The sequence below is a fragment of the Salvelinus sp. IW2-2015 genome, linkage group LG28 (assembly GCF_002910315.2).
Source record: "Salvelinus sp. IW2-2015 linkage group LG28, ASM291031v2, whole genome shotgun sequence".
Lineage (NCBI taxonomy): Eukaryota > Metazoa > Chordata > Actinopteri > Salmoniformes > Salmonidae > Salvelinus > Salvelinus sp. IW2-2015.
The window spans coordinates 27,527,638-27,543,252 of NC_036868.1; the positions used below are offsets into that span (position 1 = coordinate 27,527,638).

The 15,615-nt window shown below is 43.9% G+C and overlaps 1 protein-coding gene across 1 annotated transcript in view; it reads left to right on the top strand.

Annotated features, from left to right (window-relative positions):
* Nucleotides 1-15,615, top strand: part of LOC111954486 (kelch-like protein 29) — a 362,843-nt gene that overhangs the window by 248,931 nt on the left and 98,297 nt on the right. Inside the window, exon 7 of the mRNA XM_070435852.1 lies at nucleotides 8,476-8,672. Within this exon, the coding sequence (XP_070291953.1) occupies nucleotides 8,476-8,672 (197 nt within the window). The remainder of the gene's footprint in view (nucleotides 1-8,475; nucleotides 8,673-15,615) is intronic.

The following is a 15,615-nucleotide window of genomic DNA, read 5'->3' on the forward strand; positions in this document are numbered from 1 at the left end:
GACTGGGGGGGGGGGGGGGGTTCAAGACTCACCGACTGTCGGGGCTTTCAACCAAATGAAAAAACTGTAGGTGACCATTAGTGCATTAAAAGATGGGGACGCTACAGAGTTGCAAACAAAGGAGAAAACAAACAGAGGCACATCTCTCACCACCACACTACTCTTTAGCCAATAACTATTTTCACAGGTTAACACATTCTCCGTGTTTTCACTTGAAGTGGATCTGACTAGTTCCCCGTTAGTCTTATCCCTCACATGTCTCTGGGCTGTTTTGGTTCTATATTATGTGGGTGTGTTCGTGCAAGTGTGTATGCTGATGTGATTGGAGGTTAACCTGCCAGTGCTAGTATGTGTTCCTTGGTTGTTGTTGTGTTTGCGAAGTGTGTGTGTGGTGTGTGGGGGGGGTTCTTCAAGCTGAGCCAAAACATCTCCTACCATCCTCACCCTGACTTCAGATTCTTGCAGGTGTCCGGACCAATGTTTCTCTCGTCTCCTTGACATGTGTGTTTGTTCTCCTGTGCACGCGCACAGAAGACAGACAGACAAAAGACTAGAGAGAGAGAGAGAGAGGACTGTACACTAACATAGGAAGCGCCAGTCTAAAATCTGAGGGAGGCTGCCTGCTAGTTGCCCTGCAGCCAAGCTGGCTCTATTGTGAGATCATCAGAGGGCGCACGCTGCTTATCAGACATGGAGGCGAGCCAGCCAGGAGATGCTTTGTGTGTGTCACTCACATCAGCATGCACAATGCACAGGCCAGAAGACACACTCTCTCACATACACACACACACACACACACACACACACACACACACACACACACACCACACACACACACACCACACCACAACACACACACACAACACACACACACACAACAAACAATTGTTCTTGCTGAATGGGGAGCGCACTGAGAGAATAGCGAGCACCACGCCTTTCTCAACCACACCCTATCATATTCACACACACAGTACTTCACATCCACACGGCACACGCCACAACTTCAGTTTGCTACAGACAGACTTGTGTTGGTGGAGCTGTCGATAGGATTCCCCTGTTTCTCTCCTTATCTGAGCCAAAGTTAGGTTGTGCATAGAGAGTTTGGTCCTGCATAAAGAAAAAAGACTGGAGTGAGTTAGGTCCTGCATAGAGAAAGTCCCAGAAAGTCACAAAGTCCATAGGAGTGGAAATATTTGTATCAGGTTAGGTTCATCTGCCTGCCTGCATACATTCTTATATGTACTTGCTTAATTTGGCGCTTGATAGAGAAAATTCTCATTAAATGTATATTTATTGTAAATGACATTAATTGTCATCCTAACGTGGGCCTTTCTCATCTTGATTAATCCAAAATAGAATTCTCATTTAACGTACGGTTAGTGGTATATTCATGAATATGGATGTTATCTAATCAATAATTGTATCACTTTTATAATGGTATAATTATGAATCACATAAGTTCAAGTGTTATGCCGTGTTGGAACTCATACGGCATGTACAGTCAAATAGAACGATACGTGCCCTTGACTTCATAAGGCATGTGGCACCTCTCGGTTTTACTGGCTGTTTACTGTCAAACACAACAAGAGAGAGGGAGGGCGGGAGAGAGACTGAGAAAAAACCATGCCGTTTTAGCTCCGGCTCTCTGAGGTGTGCGCAGTCAGGTAGGGTGTCACTGAGTTGGTTAAAGAGAGAGAAAGGAAACCAGAGAGAGAGAGAGCGAGAGAGAAACCAGAGAAGAGCGAGAGAGAAGAGAGACGAGAGAGAGAGCGACAGAGAGAGAGAGAGAGACAGAGAGAGACGAGAGAGCGACAGAGAGAGCGACAGAGAGAGAGAGAGAGCGAACAGAGACAGAGGAGAAGAGCGACGAGAGAGAGAGAGCGACAGAGAGAGCGACAGAGAGAGAACAGAGAGAGAAACCAGAGAGAGAGAGAGAGAGAGAGCGACAGAGAGAGAGAGCGACAGAGAGAGAGAGGAGAAACCAGAGAGAGAGAGAGAAACCGAGAGAGAAGAGAGAAACCAGAGAGAGAGAGAGAAACCAGAGAGAGAGAGAGAAACCAGAGAGAGAGAGAGAAACCAGAGAGAGAAAGAGAGCGAGAGAGAAACCAGAGAGAGAGAGAAGAGAAGGTCCCCGCCAAGGGTCCTGTCATTGAGTTACAGCGTCGCTGTGCCATTCAGGTCACTCTCCAGCCGCCTGTGGAATTATGCTGATGCCACACACACATGCCCCGCACCGCGTCCAGATCTTTATGAGGTCGAATGAAAGAGAGAAACGCCCTCTTCACGCTCTCCCTGTGCTGCCCACTACCTCCCGCCATCGAGGTACTCACTGCTGTCGGGCCTCCCTGTCAGCGCCTCATAAACTACCACACCGTGTGTGTTCATGTGCGTTTGCGTACGTGCGTGTGTGTGTGAGGGGAGGTGCAGGCCTCTATAACTCTGGTGTTATCCAGACAGCCAGCCTTCACTCAGAGAGAGAGTAGAGCTGTAATATCAGAGGTTGAGCACCTCTTCCACACACACATATACACACACACACACACACACACAAGAAATGTAAGTCTAAATTGGAACATATGCCCAGATGGCGCTTCGTGAAGTGGCTAAGTGATGATGAAATGCTTGTTTACATTCAGGAAAGTCATTTTCATTTAGTAGGTTATGGTGTTTACTTTTTTAGTTAAGTAAATTGCAGAGCAATTTAGAAAATGGTTTTGAAATATATATTTTTTTATATGATTATATTTTAATCATTAAAGCTACAGTATGTGAGTTTGGGTGAGATTAGGTTTCTGTCAAACACTTTATTTGGATAGATGCTCTACAGACTACCAGTAACATTTCAACTATCCACTAACCCTAACCCAGGCTTGAACCCTAACCCTTGCCCTAACCTTTATTTTAAACCTAACCTTAACCTTAGCAAGCAGTTGCTTATCGACAGATAGTTTGTTCCATCTACAGGTGGAAAAACCGGACGATCCAAATAAATTGTGACCGTTTTCGGTATCATACCCAGGATGTAGTCCTAGCTATTTCCTGTTGGCAGCATTTTAAGATATTCATAATTTWAAAAAATGGTGTCGATATTTAATGTATGTTATAAAACGCTAAATTATAGTCAGTTTGGTAAAAGGATCAGTAAAATTAGATTAGGATAGATGAGTAGCAATTAATGATCACTAAAGATGAAACCATGACAGATGTTAACAATGTCCATACAGTTGAACTGGTGATGTATAACTGCAATCTCGTCAATTTTATGTAAATCATAAAAATCTGCCTTTTGTTAAATTTCCCACCCTTGTAGACTATAGTATTGTATTTCGATAAAATCTTAAAGAAACTCTATCTCCTGTCTGTCTGTCTGTCTGTCTGTCTGTCTGTCTGTCTGTCTGTCTGTCTGTCTGTCGGTCGGTCGTACAAGCCTGCAGAGTTGATGTATCTCCCTCCTCTTTCGCATTAAACTTGTCAGAAATTGCCAGTCGTCCCGACCCTGCTACCTGAATGATGTAACACGCCCGGCACTCACCCACCAAAAACCTATTACCTCCCCTTTAGAGGCTGCTGCTGCTCAGCCCAGGAAGACCACAGACCAACGATCACCCCCAGTAATTCCATTTTCCCCATCTGGAGTTTCAATAAGTATGCTCTGCACCCCCTTAATTTATGGGCACAGTGCATCTGGTGCAGCTCAGCGGCAGGGCCTAGTGTAAAGGCACACACTGTCTGAGCAGTCTCTCTCTCTCTTTCTGTTCATATGATTCTGTCTAGGGCTGTGATAATACCAGTATCGCAATATTTTTTCCATGCCAAAAAAGATAACCACGGCAGACCTAACTCTTTGGTCCCATAAAAACCTTCTGTGTGTAAAATAAATATACTGAACAATAGGCCCACCCACTTGGGAGCCAATCCCACCCAATGGGGAGCCAGGCCCAGCCAATCAGAATGTTGTATTTTTATTTTTTTACCACAAAAGACAGAAATACTCCTCAGAACGCTGCCCCCTGTCCCCTCGGACAATCCCGCAGGTGAAGGAGCTGGATGTGGAGGTCCTGGGCTGCTGTGGTTACACATGGTCTGTGGTTTTGAGGCTGGTTGGAGATACTACCAAATTCTCTGAAATGACATTGGATGTGGCTTATGGTAGAGAAATAAACATTGGATTCTCTGGCAACAGCTCTGGTGGACATTCCTGCAGTCATCATGCCAATTGCATGCTCCCTCAGAATTTGAGACCTCTGTGGCATTGTATTGTATGACTAAAACTGCACATTTTAGAGTGGCCTTTTATTCTCCCCAGCACAAGGTGCACCTGTGTAATGACCTGTCAGGTGGATGGATTATCTTGACAAAGGCTAAAATGCTCACCAACAGGGATGTAAAGAAATTTGTGCACAACATTTGAGAGAAATACGCTTTTTGTGCGAATGGAACATTTCTGGGATCTTTTATTTCAGCTCATGAAACATAGGACCAACAATTTACATGTTGCGTTTATGTTTTGGTTCAGCGTAAATGTGACTCCAACATTAGAGCTGTTTTCTTAAAGAAGTATCACGATACTCGTATCGTCACAGCCCTAATTCTGACTGAGCCCGGGCAGAGTCTGTTATGAGTCGGAGAGGAGAAAGTGATACTAAAGCTTTTAGTCTTCCTTGTCAACATGTGCTCTCTGGGTGGTAGAATCCTCCAGCTGAGATTCCAATAAACGCTTACTATTCCCCTACTACTGTCCTGTCAGTTAGACAGTATGCATTACCGTCTACCCAGCAGGTAAAACTGAAATGCATTGAAATAACACCATTACAAGCAGAATAACGTCATTTCAACCAGCTGTACTGTAAGCCGTATATTTGGTCACAGCAGTGGATAGCATACACAAACCTAGACTGCTCTGAAAGATCCTCTGATGAGTGTCGACAAATCTGAACAAGACTTCTATCCTCCTCATCCTCTGTCTCTACAGAAGGACTAGCCATAATAAAAATAGTCCAAAATCCTAATCCTTTTCTTTTGTCCAATTTTATTCTCTTATATAGCAGGGTTTACTCCACTCAGTGCTTCGCGCTTCAGACAAAAAACAGCAGTGTGTCCACAGGGTTGGGGTGTCGAAACACTAACTATAATCAGTTATGTTACCAGCTAAAATATTGTAATCAGATTACATATACTTTAAAAAATCTACATGATTACTTCTTGGGTTACATTTAAATTCAGAAAGGATGTTGGCAAAAAAAATACATTGGCACTTTTCTGTTTTCTCAATGACATTCAAATTCAGCATTTAAAAAAAGGTGCAAGTGTGAGTTTGTTCCACCTGAGCGAGACTGACCACAAGTCAGAAACCACTATAAAGATGGATCCTTTTTTTGTCTTCTTTTAATGCCRCTTAAGGGGAAAGTAATCCAAAAGTAAGAAAGTKATCTGATTATGTTACTGAGTTTGGGGTAATCCAAAAGTTACGTTGCTGATTACAATTTTGGACAGGTAATTAGTAACTATAATGGATTACATTTAGAGTAACCTGTCCAGCTCAGGATATGATTCTGAACCGCAATGCCCACAATGTAATGGGTTAATTAACCTAACTATTAGCTGTGCCACTCTGCGGCCGCTCAAAACACACTCATGGTACCAGTGTACGTGCTGGGCCTCGTTGTGTGGCTCAGGGTTGTTACTGTACTTGTTAAACTTCAGGAGGGGTGTCTGAAGTGGCCCCCTCTTCTCATCTCATTTCCTTCATCTGCAATCATCTGAAAACAAATTGTTGGACAGGGGAAAGCAATGTAGTGGATGCCCAGGTATTTGCTTGGAGAGGAAGCCACTTTTGACTATTGAGATGCAGCCATGGACCCATTACTGTCACTCTGCACACCTGGACGTGCCTCAATAAAGAGACGCAATAGCTAACCCACCTCACCCATTGTCATGAATGTAGCCTCAAAAAGCCTCCAATACAAACAAACAAACAAACAAACAAACAAGCACAAACTAAACTCTAATTACATCGTCAAACGGGCAGGCACGCTATGTTAAATCCATGTTGGATTCATTATGGCTGGTGACAGAATAATAAAACAAGTAACATTTTAGTTTTCTCACACAAAAGTGGATGAGCTTGGATTCCTTTTGAGCACACAGAGTAAAAGGTCTGCGGGAATCAGGGTATTTCCCCAGCTGAAATTTGAGAAAACATGGTGAATGTGGTCCCTATAAGATAGTCCTTTTTGCACAAGGGACACATTTAGAGACCCTCTCTTTCTGCTCCCCCTTTCTGACCGTCTACGCTGAATGAAATACTCTTTCTTCGGGAAAAGAGTGGTGCGTTTTTCGTAAACAGATTCCTCTCTCAATTTCTCCCTCTTGTTTTACTCTCCCTTGCTCTCTCCCTTTCTATCCCTCTTTTGCATAAAAAAAACCAAGTCTGCAATCAGGCGCAGCAGTATAAACAGCCACCTCTGTGAGAAGAGGCGGAAAGACCATTTCCATAACAAAAACACTCAGGCAAAACAAATTGCCACTCGAGCCGATTCCCATTGCACTAATTGACCTGGTTGATGAGCATGCTCTTGTTTTATATATATATATATATATATTTTTCCTTTTTCTTCTTCTTCCTCCCTTCCCCACCGTCGCTTAACCCTGGACTACACCCCCAACCTCCCCCTCCTCCCCCCTTTTATCTAGCTTTAGTACCGCCACAGCATAGGGCGGGAAGGCAATAACATAACAACACTATGGCTTTTTGCTTTGCAGGAGGAAAATAATAACCATCTTGGTCTTTCCAGCCTCCCTATGTCCATCTATGCAGAGACAGATCCCCATTGTCTTGTTTATMTTTGCGTTGTCCTTCTCCTCCCCTTCTCTCACCTCCTAAGATGGCTCAGTGACTACTAATGTCAACTACGTTCATATACAGGCATACAGGCTACTGGTGAATGTGGCAGCGAGCTGGGGGCAGAGGCTTTGGGCTTTGGGTTTAGGTGTGCTGGGGGGCAGGGGGGGGGGGGGATCTCTTATTTAAAAGACCCAGGAACAGTCATGGACCCCACCCCCAACCCCACCTAATCCCTCCCAACCCCCCTCTGAAGGATGGCTGCTGGTCCCTGTGGATGAACCKACCCTCTTCCTCTCKTCCCCCCCCCTCTCTCTCTCCCRCRCCTTCCTCTTCACTCGAACCATCCTGTCCATGTGTCTGTGTCCGTCTGTCTGCATCCTGCATCAAAACTGTGTCTGACTGTATGCTCTGTAAAAGCTATTTTATCGACTCTCACGCCAACCCGGTAAGAGACAGTACCACTTGAAACAGACAGACACTGAGCATTATGCAGTGTAGCCAGTCCATATGAGCAACAGAAGGAGAATACACCRCATCCATCTCAATCGTTGGTAGTTTTCATATTGTTTATGTCCACAGCCCTCGGGGGAAGGACACAGTATCTCACACTGCATTCTGGGGCATTGATTCTGTTTATTTTGCCCTTGACTAGATTATGTTGTGTCACATGGGACATTCCGGCGTAGAGTTAGAACACATCAACTAATTACTGATCCTGATGATGTCACAATGCAGGCGGACTCTAACGCAACCAATCGCCATAAGGCTGGGAGGACTACATTAGCTAGAGATAGCCAACCCAGCACCACAGTATATGGCTATATGAATCTGATTTGTAGCATTGATATACAGCACACAGGATAGTCATACAGTATTGTAATAATAATAATATGTGTATTTTATGTAGCGCTTTTCATGACAAAACAGAATCTCAAAGTTGTTTWAAAAAAACACAGGACAAAAAGCACAAAAGCAAATCAAAGGATCTGGCAGATTCTTGGGAGACTGGCTTCAAGATTGTAGTATTGGGCGCAACAGTATGCTAGCCTTCAGACATACCACAGCTAACATAGCTTAAGGTCTTCCGTTACAATAACATTGACACATCAGACAGCTACAGTAACATACCTAGTGGTTTTCCAAACTGTCAGTGCATGTGTGGTTTCATCACCCCTTCCCATCTCTCTGTCATCTGTCTGCCATTAGCATGTATGCATCTTCTTGAATAACTATGCATACATGAGAACACACATGTCAAAGCATGCCTTTTTGGATATTAATTTGCCATGATGAAGACAAACAAATGACTTGTGCTCTCCTAATCCTTGTTTTGAGAGAACTGTTTTGTTTCAGATGGAGTACAAACTACCATAACTGTGTGCTGTTACAAACCCTAGTCGCTTACTGTAAAAACAATAGATCCCAAAAATAAATTCTCTACCTTTCTTTTACTTTGTATTCTATTGTATTGATTCTGCTATTTTTCCCTTGTTTTGTAAAGACCCAGGTTGTGTGTGTGCGAGTGTATGTGAGTATCTGTGTGTAGCTCTTGTCCTAGTTGTGTGTGTGTGTATGTGTGTGTGTGCGTCTCTTCGGTGTCTAACTCCCGTCTACCGTGGTTGGTTGGTCAGGTCGTCAGGGGAGACGAGGAGCGGGGAGAAGCTAGAGCTGCAGATGAGCGACATTGGAGCTGAGGTGTTGGAGCTGTTGCTGGAGTTTGTCTACACGGGCTCTCTGGTCATAGACTCCGCTAACGCCAAGACACTGCTCGAGGCCGCCAACAAGTTCCAATTCAACACCTTCTGCAAAGTCGGTGTGTCCTTCCTAGGTATGTACCTATGACATACAGTTGAAGTCGGAAGTTTACATACACCTTAGCCAAATGACTTTTAAACTCAGTTTTTCACAATTCCTGACATTTAATCCTCGTAAAAATTCCCTGTCTTTGGTCAGCGAGGATCACCACTTTATTTTAAGAAGGTGAAATGTCCGAAAAAAGAGAATGATTTATTTCAGCTTTTATTTATGTCAGAAGTTTACATACACTCAATTAGTATCTGGTAGCATTGCCTTTAACTTGTTTAACTTGGGTCAAACGCTTCGSGTAGCCTTCCACAAGTTTCACGCAATAAGAATTTTGGCCCATTCCTCCTGACAGAGCTGGTGTAACTGAGTCAGGTTTGAAGGCCTCCTTGCTCGCACACACTTTTTCAGTTCTGCCCACACATTTTCTATAGGATTGAGGTCAGGGCTTTGTGATGGCCACTCCAATACTTTGACTTTGTTGTCCTTAAGCCATTTTGCCACAACTTTGGAAGTGTGCTTGGGGTCATTGTCCATTTGGAAGATCCATTTGCGACCAAGCTTTGACTACCTGACTGATGTCTTGAGATGTTGTTTCAATATATCCACATAATGTTCCATCCTCATGATGCCATCTATTTTGTGAAGTGCACCAGTCCCTCCTGCAGCAAAGTACCCCCACAACATGATGCTGCCACCCCCGCGCTTCACGGTTGGGATGGTGTTCTTCGGCTTGCAAGCTTCCCCCTTTTTCCTCCAAACGTAACGATGGTCATTATGGCCAAACAGTTCTATTTTTGTTTCATCAGACCAGAGGACATTTCTCCAAAAAGTACGATCTTTGTCCCATGTGCAGTTGCAAACCATAGTCTGGCTTTTTTATGGCGGTTTTGGAGCAGTGGCTTCTTCCTTGCTGAGCGGCCTTTCAGGTTATGTCGATATAGGACTCGTTTTACTGTGGATATAGATACRTTTGTACCTGTTTCCTCCAGCATCTTCACAAGGTCCTTTGRTGTTGTTCTGGGATTGATTTGCACTTTTCGCACCAAAGTACGTTCATCTCTTCGAGACAGAACGCGTCTCCTTCCTGAGCGGTATGACGGCTGCGTGGTCCCATGGTGTTTATGCTTGTGTGCTATTGTTTGTACAGATGAACGTGGTACCTTCAGGCATTTGGAAATTGCTCCCAAAGATGAACCAGATTTGTGGAGGTCTAAAAAAAATAAAAAATCTGAGGTTTTGGCTAATTTTTTCCCGTTTTTCCATGATGTCAAGCAAAGAGGCACTTAGTTTGAAGGTAGGCCTTGAAATACATCCACAGGTACACCTCAAATTGACTCAAATTATGTCAATTAGCCTATCAGAAGCTTCTGAAGCCATGACATCATTTTCTGATGTTTTCCAAGCTGTTTAAAGGCACAGTCAACTTAGTGTATGTAAACTTCTGACCCACTGGAATTATTATACAGTGAATTATAAGTGAAATAATCTGTCTGTAAACAATTGTTGGAAAAATTACTTGTCATGCACAAAGTAGATGTCCTAACCGACTTGCTAAAACAATAGTTTAATAAGAAATTTGTGGAGTGGTTGAAAAACAASTTTTAATGCCTCCATCCTAAGTGTATGTAAACTTCTGACTTCAACTGTAGGGTGTGGGGGGATGTGGGTAAGTTGGTGTCTCATCACACTAAGCCTAAGTTTCTGTCTTTGGCACATATTCCCTCGCACCCTTTCTGACAGGTGTCCAAATTTAGCGTAAGTTCCCCCCCCGAAGTAAAAGAGAGAGACATAATTTTGCTCCCTATCTCGGTTTGTCTCTTGGTCTGTCTCTAGCTCTCTCTCTCTTCTCTCGGCCCTCAGGAGTTGGGAGGCGCCAGGACAAAAGGTCAGGGAACAATTGTCAGTTATATGTCAAATCCTCCAGCGTAAGCTATGATAGAACCCACAGACCGATCGATGCCTACACACGGTGGGGAGGGAGGGAGAGGATATGGGTCTTGGAAAAGGAGGTTGGGGGAGGGGTGTTTGGATGGGTGGCAGGGAAAGCCCCGGGGTCAACTGAGGAGCAAATGCGTACTCATGGGTTTAGGAGGTCAAGGGACTGGGAGACGGTAAATGTCAGATTATACCTACCATTTAATAGAGATGGTTGGGGAGATGTGGAGAGAGCTCTAAGACAAGGATAGGATGTCTGGCAATGGGATGAAAAAGGTCAGAGCAGTAAAAGGGAGGGGGAAGACAGTGAAAATAAATATCGATTTGTTTTTCACATTTCGTCCGACGATATGGACTTGTGAAAAACATGGAAACCGTCTGTAGTGTAGTTAAAGACTTCAATCTGAGAACATGATTCATGACATTTGAGCATGTTAGAATAGAGACATAATGCTGGTACAGTGTATAACCTTGGAACAAAGACATTGATATCATGTCAGGGATATTGAAGTTCGCAACAAATGTACTGAAGAGATGCAAAATAAATTAATTTTGGCCATGGTGCATTGAGTTCATCAGATTTTTTTAGTGTGACAAACACACCTCAACTTATTTAACATATTATTTTGTCCATCATATTAGAACAACTTCAAGTCACAAGAAATGAAACGTGGGAGGATTTACAACCGGCGGCTATGGAACCTTCCAGAGCCTGGAATAAAACTCCTTTATTCACTATGTCTGCAATCTGCTTCACTGAGTTTATGAGATATTGCACACCATGCAACACGCACACACACACGCCATATAATAACAGATGGATACTGCACAGACTCTCTTAAAATATATATTTTTGTCACATACGCCGAATACAACCGGTATAGACCTTACAGTGAAATGCTTACTTACAAGCCCTTAACCAACAATGCAGTTCAAGAAATAGAGTTTAAAAAAGATTGACAAAATAAACTAAAGTAAAAAAAAATCTAATCAATCAAAAAGTAACACAGTACATTTACATAACAATAACGAGGCTATACTGTATACAGGGGGTACCGGTGCAGAGTCAATGTGCGAGGGTACAGGTTATTTGAGATCATTTGTAAGGTGACTATGCATAGATAATAAACAGTGAATATTAGCAGTGTTGTTCAGCAGTCTTATGTCTTGGGGGTAGAAGTTGTTAAGAAGCCTTTTGGTCCTAGACTTGGTGATCCGGTACCGCTTGCCATGCGGTAGCAGAGAGAACAGTCTATGACTTAGGTGACAATTTGACAAAGTTTGACAATTTTTTGGGCCTTCCTCTGACACCGCCTAGTATGTAGGTCCTGGATGTCAGGAAGCTTGGCCCCAGAGTGATATACTGGGCCGTAGGCACTACCCTCTGTAGCACCTTACGGTCAGATGCCGAGCAGTTGCCATACCAGGCAGAGATGCAACTGGTCAGGATGCTCTCGATGGTGCAGCTGTAGAACGTTTTGAGGATATGGGGACCCATGCCAAATATTTTCAGTCTCCTGAGGGGGAAAAGGTGTTGTTGTGCCCTCTTCACAACTGTCCTGGTGTGTTTGGACCGTGATAGTTTGTTGGTGATGTGGACACCAAGGAACTTGAAACTCTCGACCCACTCCACTACAGCCCCGTCAATGTTAATGGGTGCCTGTTCAGCCCTCCACCTACTTTGTCTTGCTCACATTGAGAGAGAGATTGTTTTCCTGGCATCATACTGCCAGGGCTCTGACCTCCTCACTATAGGCTGCKTTGTCGGTGATCAGGCCTACTGGACCACTGTTGTGTCGTCAGCAAACTTAATGATGGTGTTGGAGTCATGCTTGGCCACGTACTGTAGTTGTGGGTGAACAGGGAGTACAGGAGGGGACTAAGCACGCACTCCTGAGGGGCCCCAGTGTTGAGGATCAGCGTGTCAGATGTGTTGTTGCCTACCCTTACCCCTTGGGGGCAGCCCATCAGGAAGTCCATTATCCAGTTGCAGAGGGAGGTGTTTAGTCCCCGGGTCCTTAGCTTAGTGATGAGCTRTGTGGGCACTATGGTGTTGAACGCTGAGCTGTAYTCAATGAACACATACGGGTTCCTCTTGTCCAGGTGGGAAAGGGCAGTGTGGAGTACTATTGAGATCAAACAAAATCAAATGTWATTTGTCACATGCGCCGAATACCACAGGTGTAGACCTTACAGTGAAATGCTTACTTACAAGCCCTTAACCGACAATGCAGTTTTAAGAAAAATACCGCCAAAAAATCTTTGCGTCATCTGTGAATCTGTTGGGGCAGTATGCGAATTGGAMTGGGTCTAGGGTTTATGGCATGATGGTGTTGATGTGAGCCATGAACAGCCTTTCAAGCACTTCATGGATACCGACGTGAGTGTTACGGGGCGGTAATCATTTAGGCAGGTTACCTTCGCTTTCTTGGTCACATGAACTATGGTGGTCTGTTTGAAACATGTAGGTATTACAGACTCGGGACAGGGAGAGGTTGAAAATGTCAGCGAAGACACCTACCAGTTGTCTTCGCATGCTCTGAGTACACGTCCTGGTAATCCYTCTGACCCCTCGGCTTTGTGAATGTTGACCTGTTTAAAGGTCTTGCTCACATCGACTACGGAGAACGTGATCACACAGMCGTCTGGAACAGCTGGTGCTCTCATGCATGCTTCAGTGTTGCTTGCCTCAAAGAGAACATAAAAGGCATTTAGCTCGTCTGGTAGGCTTGTGTCACTGGGCAGCTCGCTCCGGTACTTTTACTGAAATGTTGATTAATGTGCACTGTCCTTGTAAAAAATAAACTCAAACTCAATAGCTTTCAAGCCCTGACACATCCGACGAGCGTCAGAGCCGGTGTCGTAGGATTCAATCTTAGTCCTGTATTGATGCTTTGCCTGTTTGATGGTTCATCTGAGGGCATAGCGGGATTTCTTATAAGCGTCAGATTATTGTCCCGCTCCTTGAAAGCGGCAGCTCTAGCCTTTAATTCGGTGCGGATGTTGCCTGTAATCCATGGCTTCTGGTTGGGAAATGTACAGTTGAAGTCGGAAGTTTACATACACTAAGTTGACTGTGCCTTTAAACAGCTTGGAACATTCCAGATAATWTCATGGCTTTAGAAGCTTCTGATAGGCTAATTTACATCATTTGAGTCAATTGGAGGTGTACCTGTGGATGTATTTCAGGGCCTACCTTSAAACTCAGTGCCTCTTTGCTTGACATCATGGGYAAATCWWYYYYAAATGTCCTCTGGTCTGATGAAYCAAAAATAGAACTGTTTGGRCATAATGACCATCGTTATGTTTGGAGGAAAAAGGGGGAGGCTTGCAAACACCATCTCAACCGTGGAGCACGGGGGTGGCAGCATCATGTTGTGGGGGTGCTTTACTGCAGGAGGGACTGGTGCACTTCACAAAATAGATGGCATCTTGAAGAAGGAAAATTATGTGGATATATTAAAGCAACATCTCAAGACATCAGTCAGGAAGTTAAAGCTTGGTAGCAAATGGGTCTTCCAAATGGACAATGACCCCAAGCATACTTCCGAAGTTGTGGCAAAATGGCTTAAGGACAACAAAGTCATGTATTGGAGTGGCCATCACAAAAGCCCTGACCTCCATCCTATAGAAAATGTGTGGGCAGAACTGAAAAAGCGTGTGCGATCAAGGAGGCTTCAAACCTGACTCAGTTACACCAGCTCTGTCAGGAGGAATGGGCCAAAATTCACCCAACTTATTGTGGGAAGCCTGTGGAAGGCTACTCGAAACGTTTGACCCAAGATAAACAATTTAAAGGCAATGCCAACAAAATACTAATTGAGTGTATGTAAACTTCTGACCCACTGGGAATGTGATGAAAGAAATAAACTGAAATCATTCTCTCTACTATTATTTTGACATTTCCACATTCATAAAATAAAGTGGTGATCCTAACTGACCTAAGACGGGGGATTTTTACTTGGATTAAATGTCAAGAATTGTGAAAAACTGAGTTTAAATGTATTTGGCTAGGTGTATGTAAACTTACGACTTCACTGTACGTACCTTCACTGTGGGGACGACGTCGTCGATGCACTTATTGATGAAGCCGATGACTGAGGTGGTATACTCCTCAATGCCATTGGATGAATCCCGTAACATATTCCAGTCTGTGCTAGCAAAACAGTCCTGTAGCGTAGCATCCGCGCCATCTGAGACTTCCGTATTGAGCGAGTCACCTCAGGTGAGTTATACCTCGAGACTTCTTTAATATTAGACATCGCGCACCAGCAGTTATTGACAAATAGACACACACCCCCGCCCCTCTTCTRACCAGACGTAGCTGCTCTGTTCTGCCGATGCACTAAGAAGCCAGTCAGCTCTATATTATCTGTGTCATCGTTCAGCCAAGTCTCGGTGAAACATAAGATATTACAGTTTCTAATGTCCTGTTGGTAGGARAGTCTTAATCGTAGTAGATCGTCCAGTTTGTTTTCCAATGATTGCACGTTGGCCAATAATACAGAGGGTAGTGGTGATTTACTCACTTGCCGATGAATTCTCACAAGGCACCCAGACCTCCTGTATTTCCGTCTTTTCTTCACACGAATTACGGGGATGTGGGCCTGGTCTCCGGGAAGCAGTATATCCTTTGCGTCGGACTCATTAAAGAAAAAATATTTTTCCAGTTCGAGGTAAGTAATCGTTGTTCTGATYACCAGAAGATCTTTTRGGTCATAAGAGACTGTAGCAGCAACATTATGTTCAAAATGATTTAACTTCTCTAGGGTATGTGGGACGGTAGCGTCCCACCTAACCAACAGCCAGTGACATTGCAGGGCGCCAAATTCAAAACAACAGAAATCTCATAATTAAAATTCCTCAAACATACAAGCATTATACACCATTTTAAAGATAAACCTCTCGTTAATCCAACCAAAGTGTCTGATTTCAAAACGGATTTACGGCGAAAGCACACCTTGCGATTATGTTAGGTCAGTACATAGCCACAGAAATACTCAGTCATTTTTCCAGCCAAAGAGAGAAGT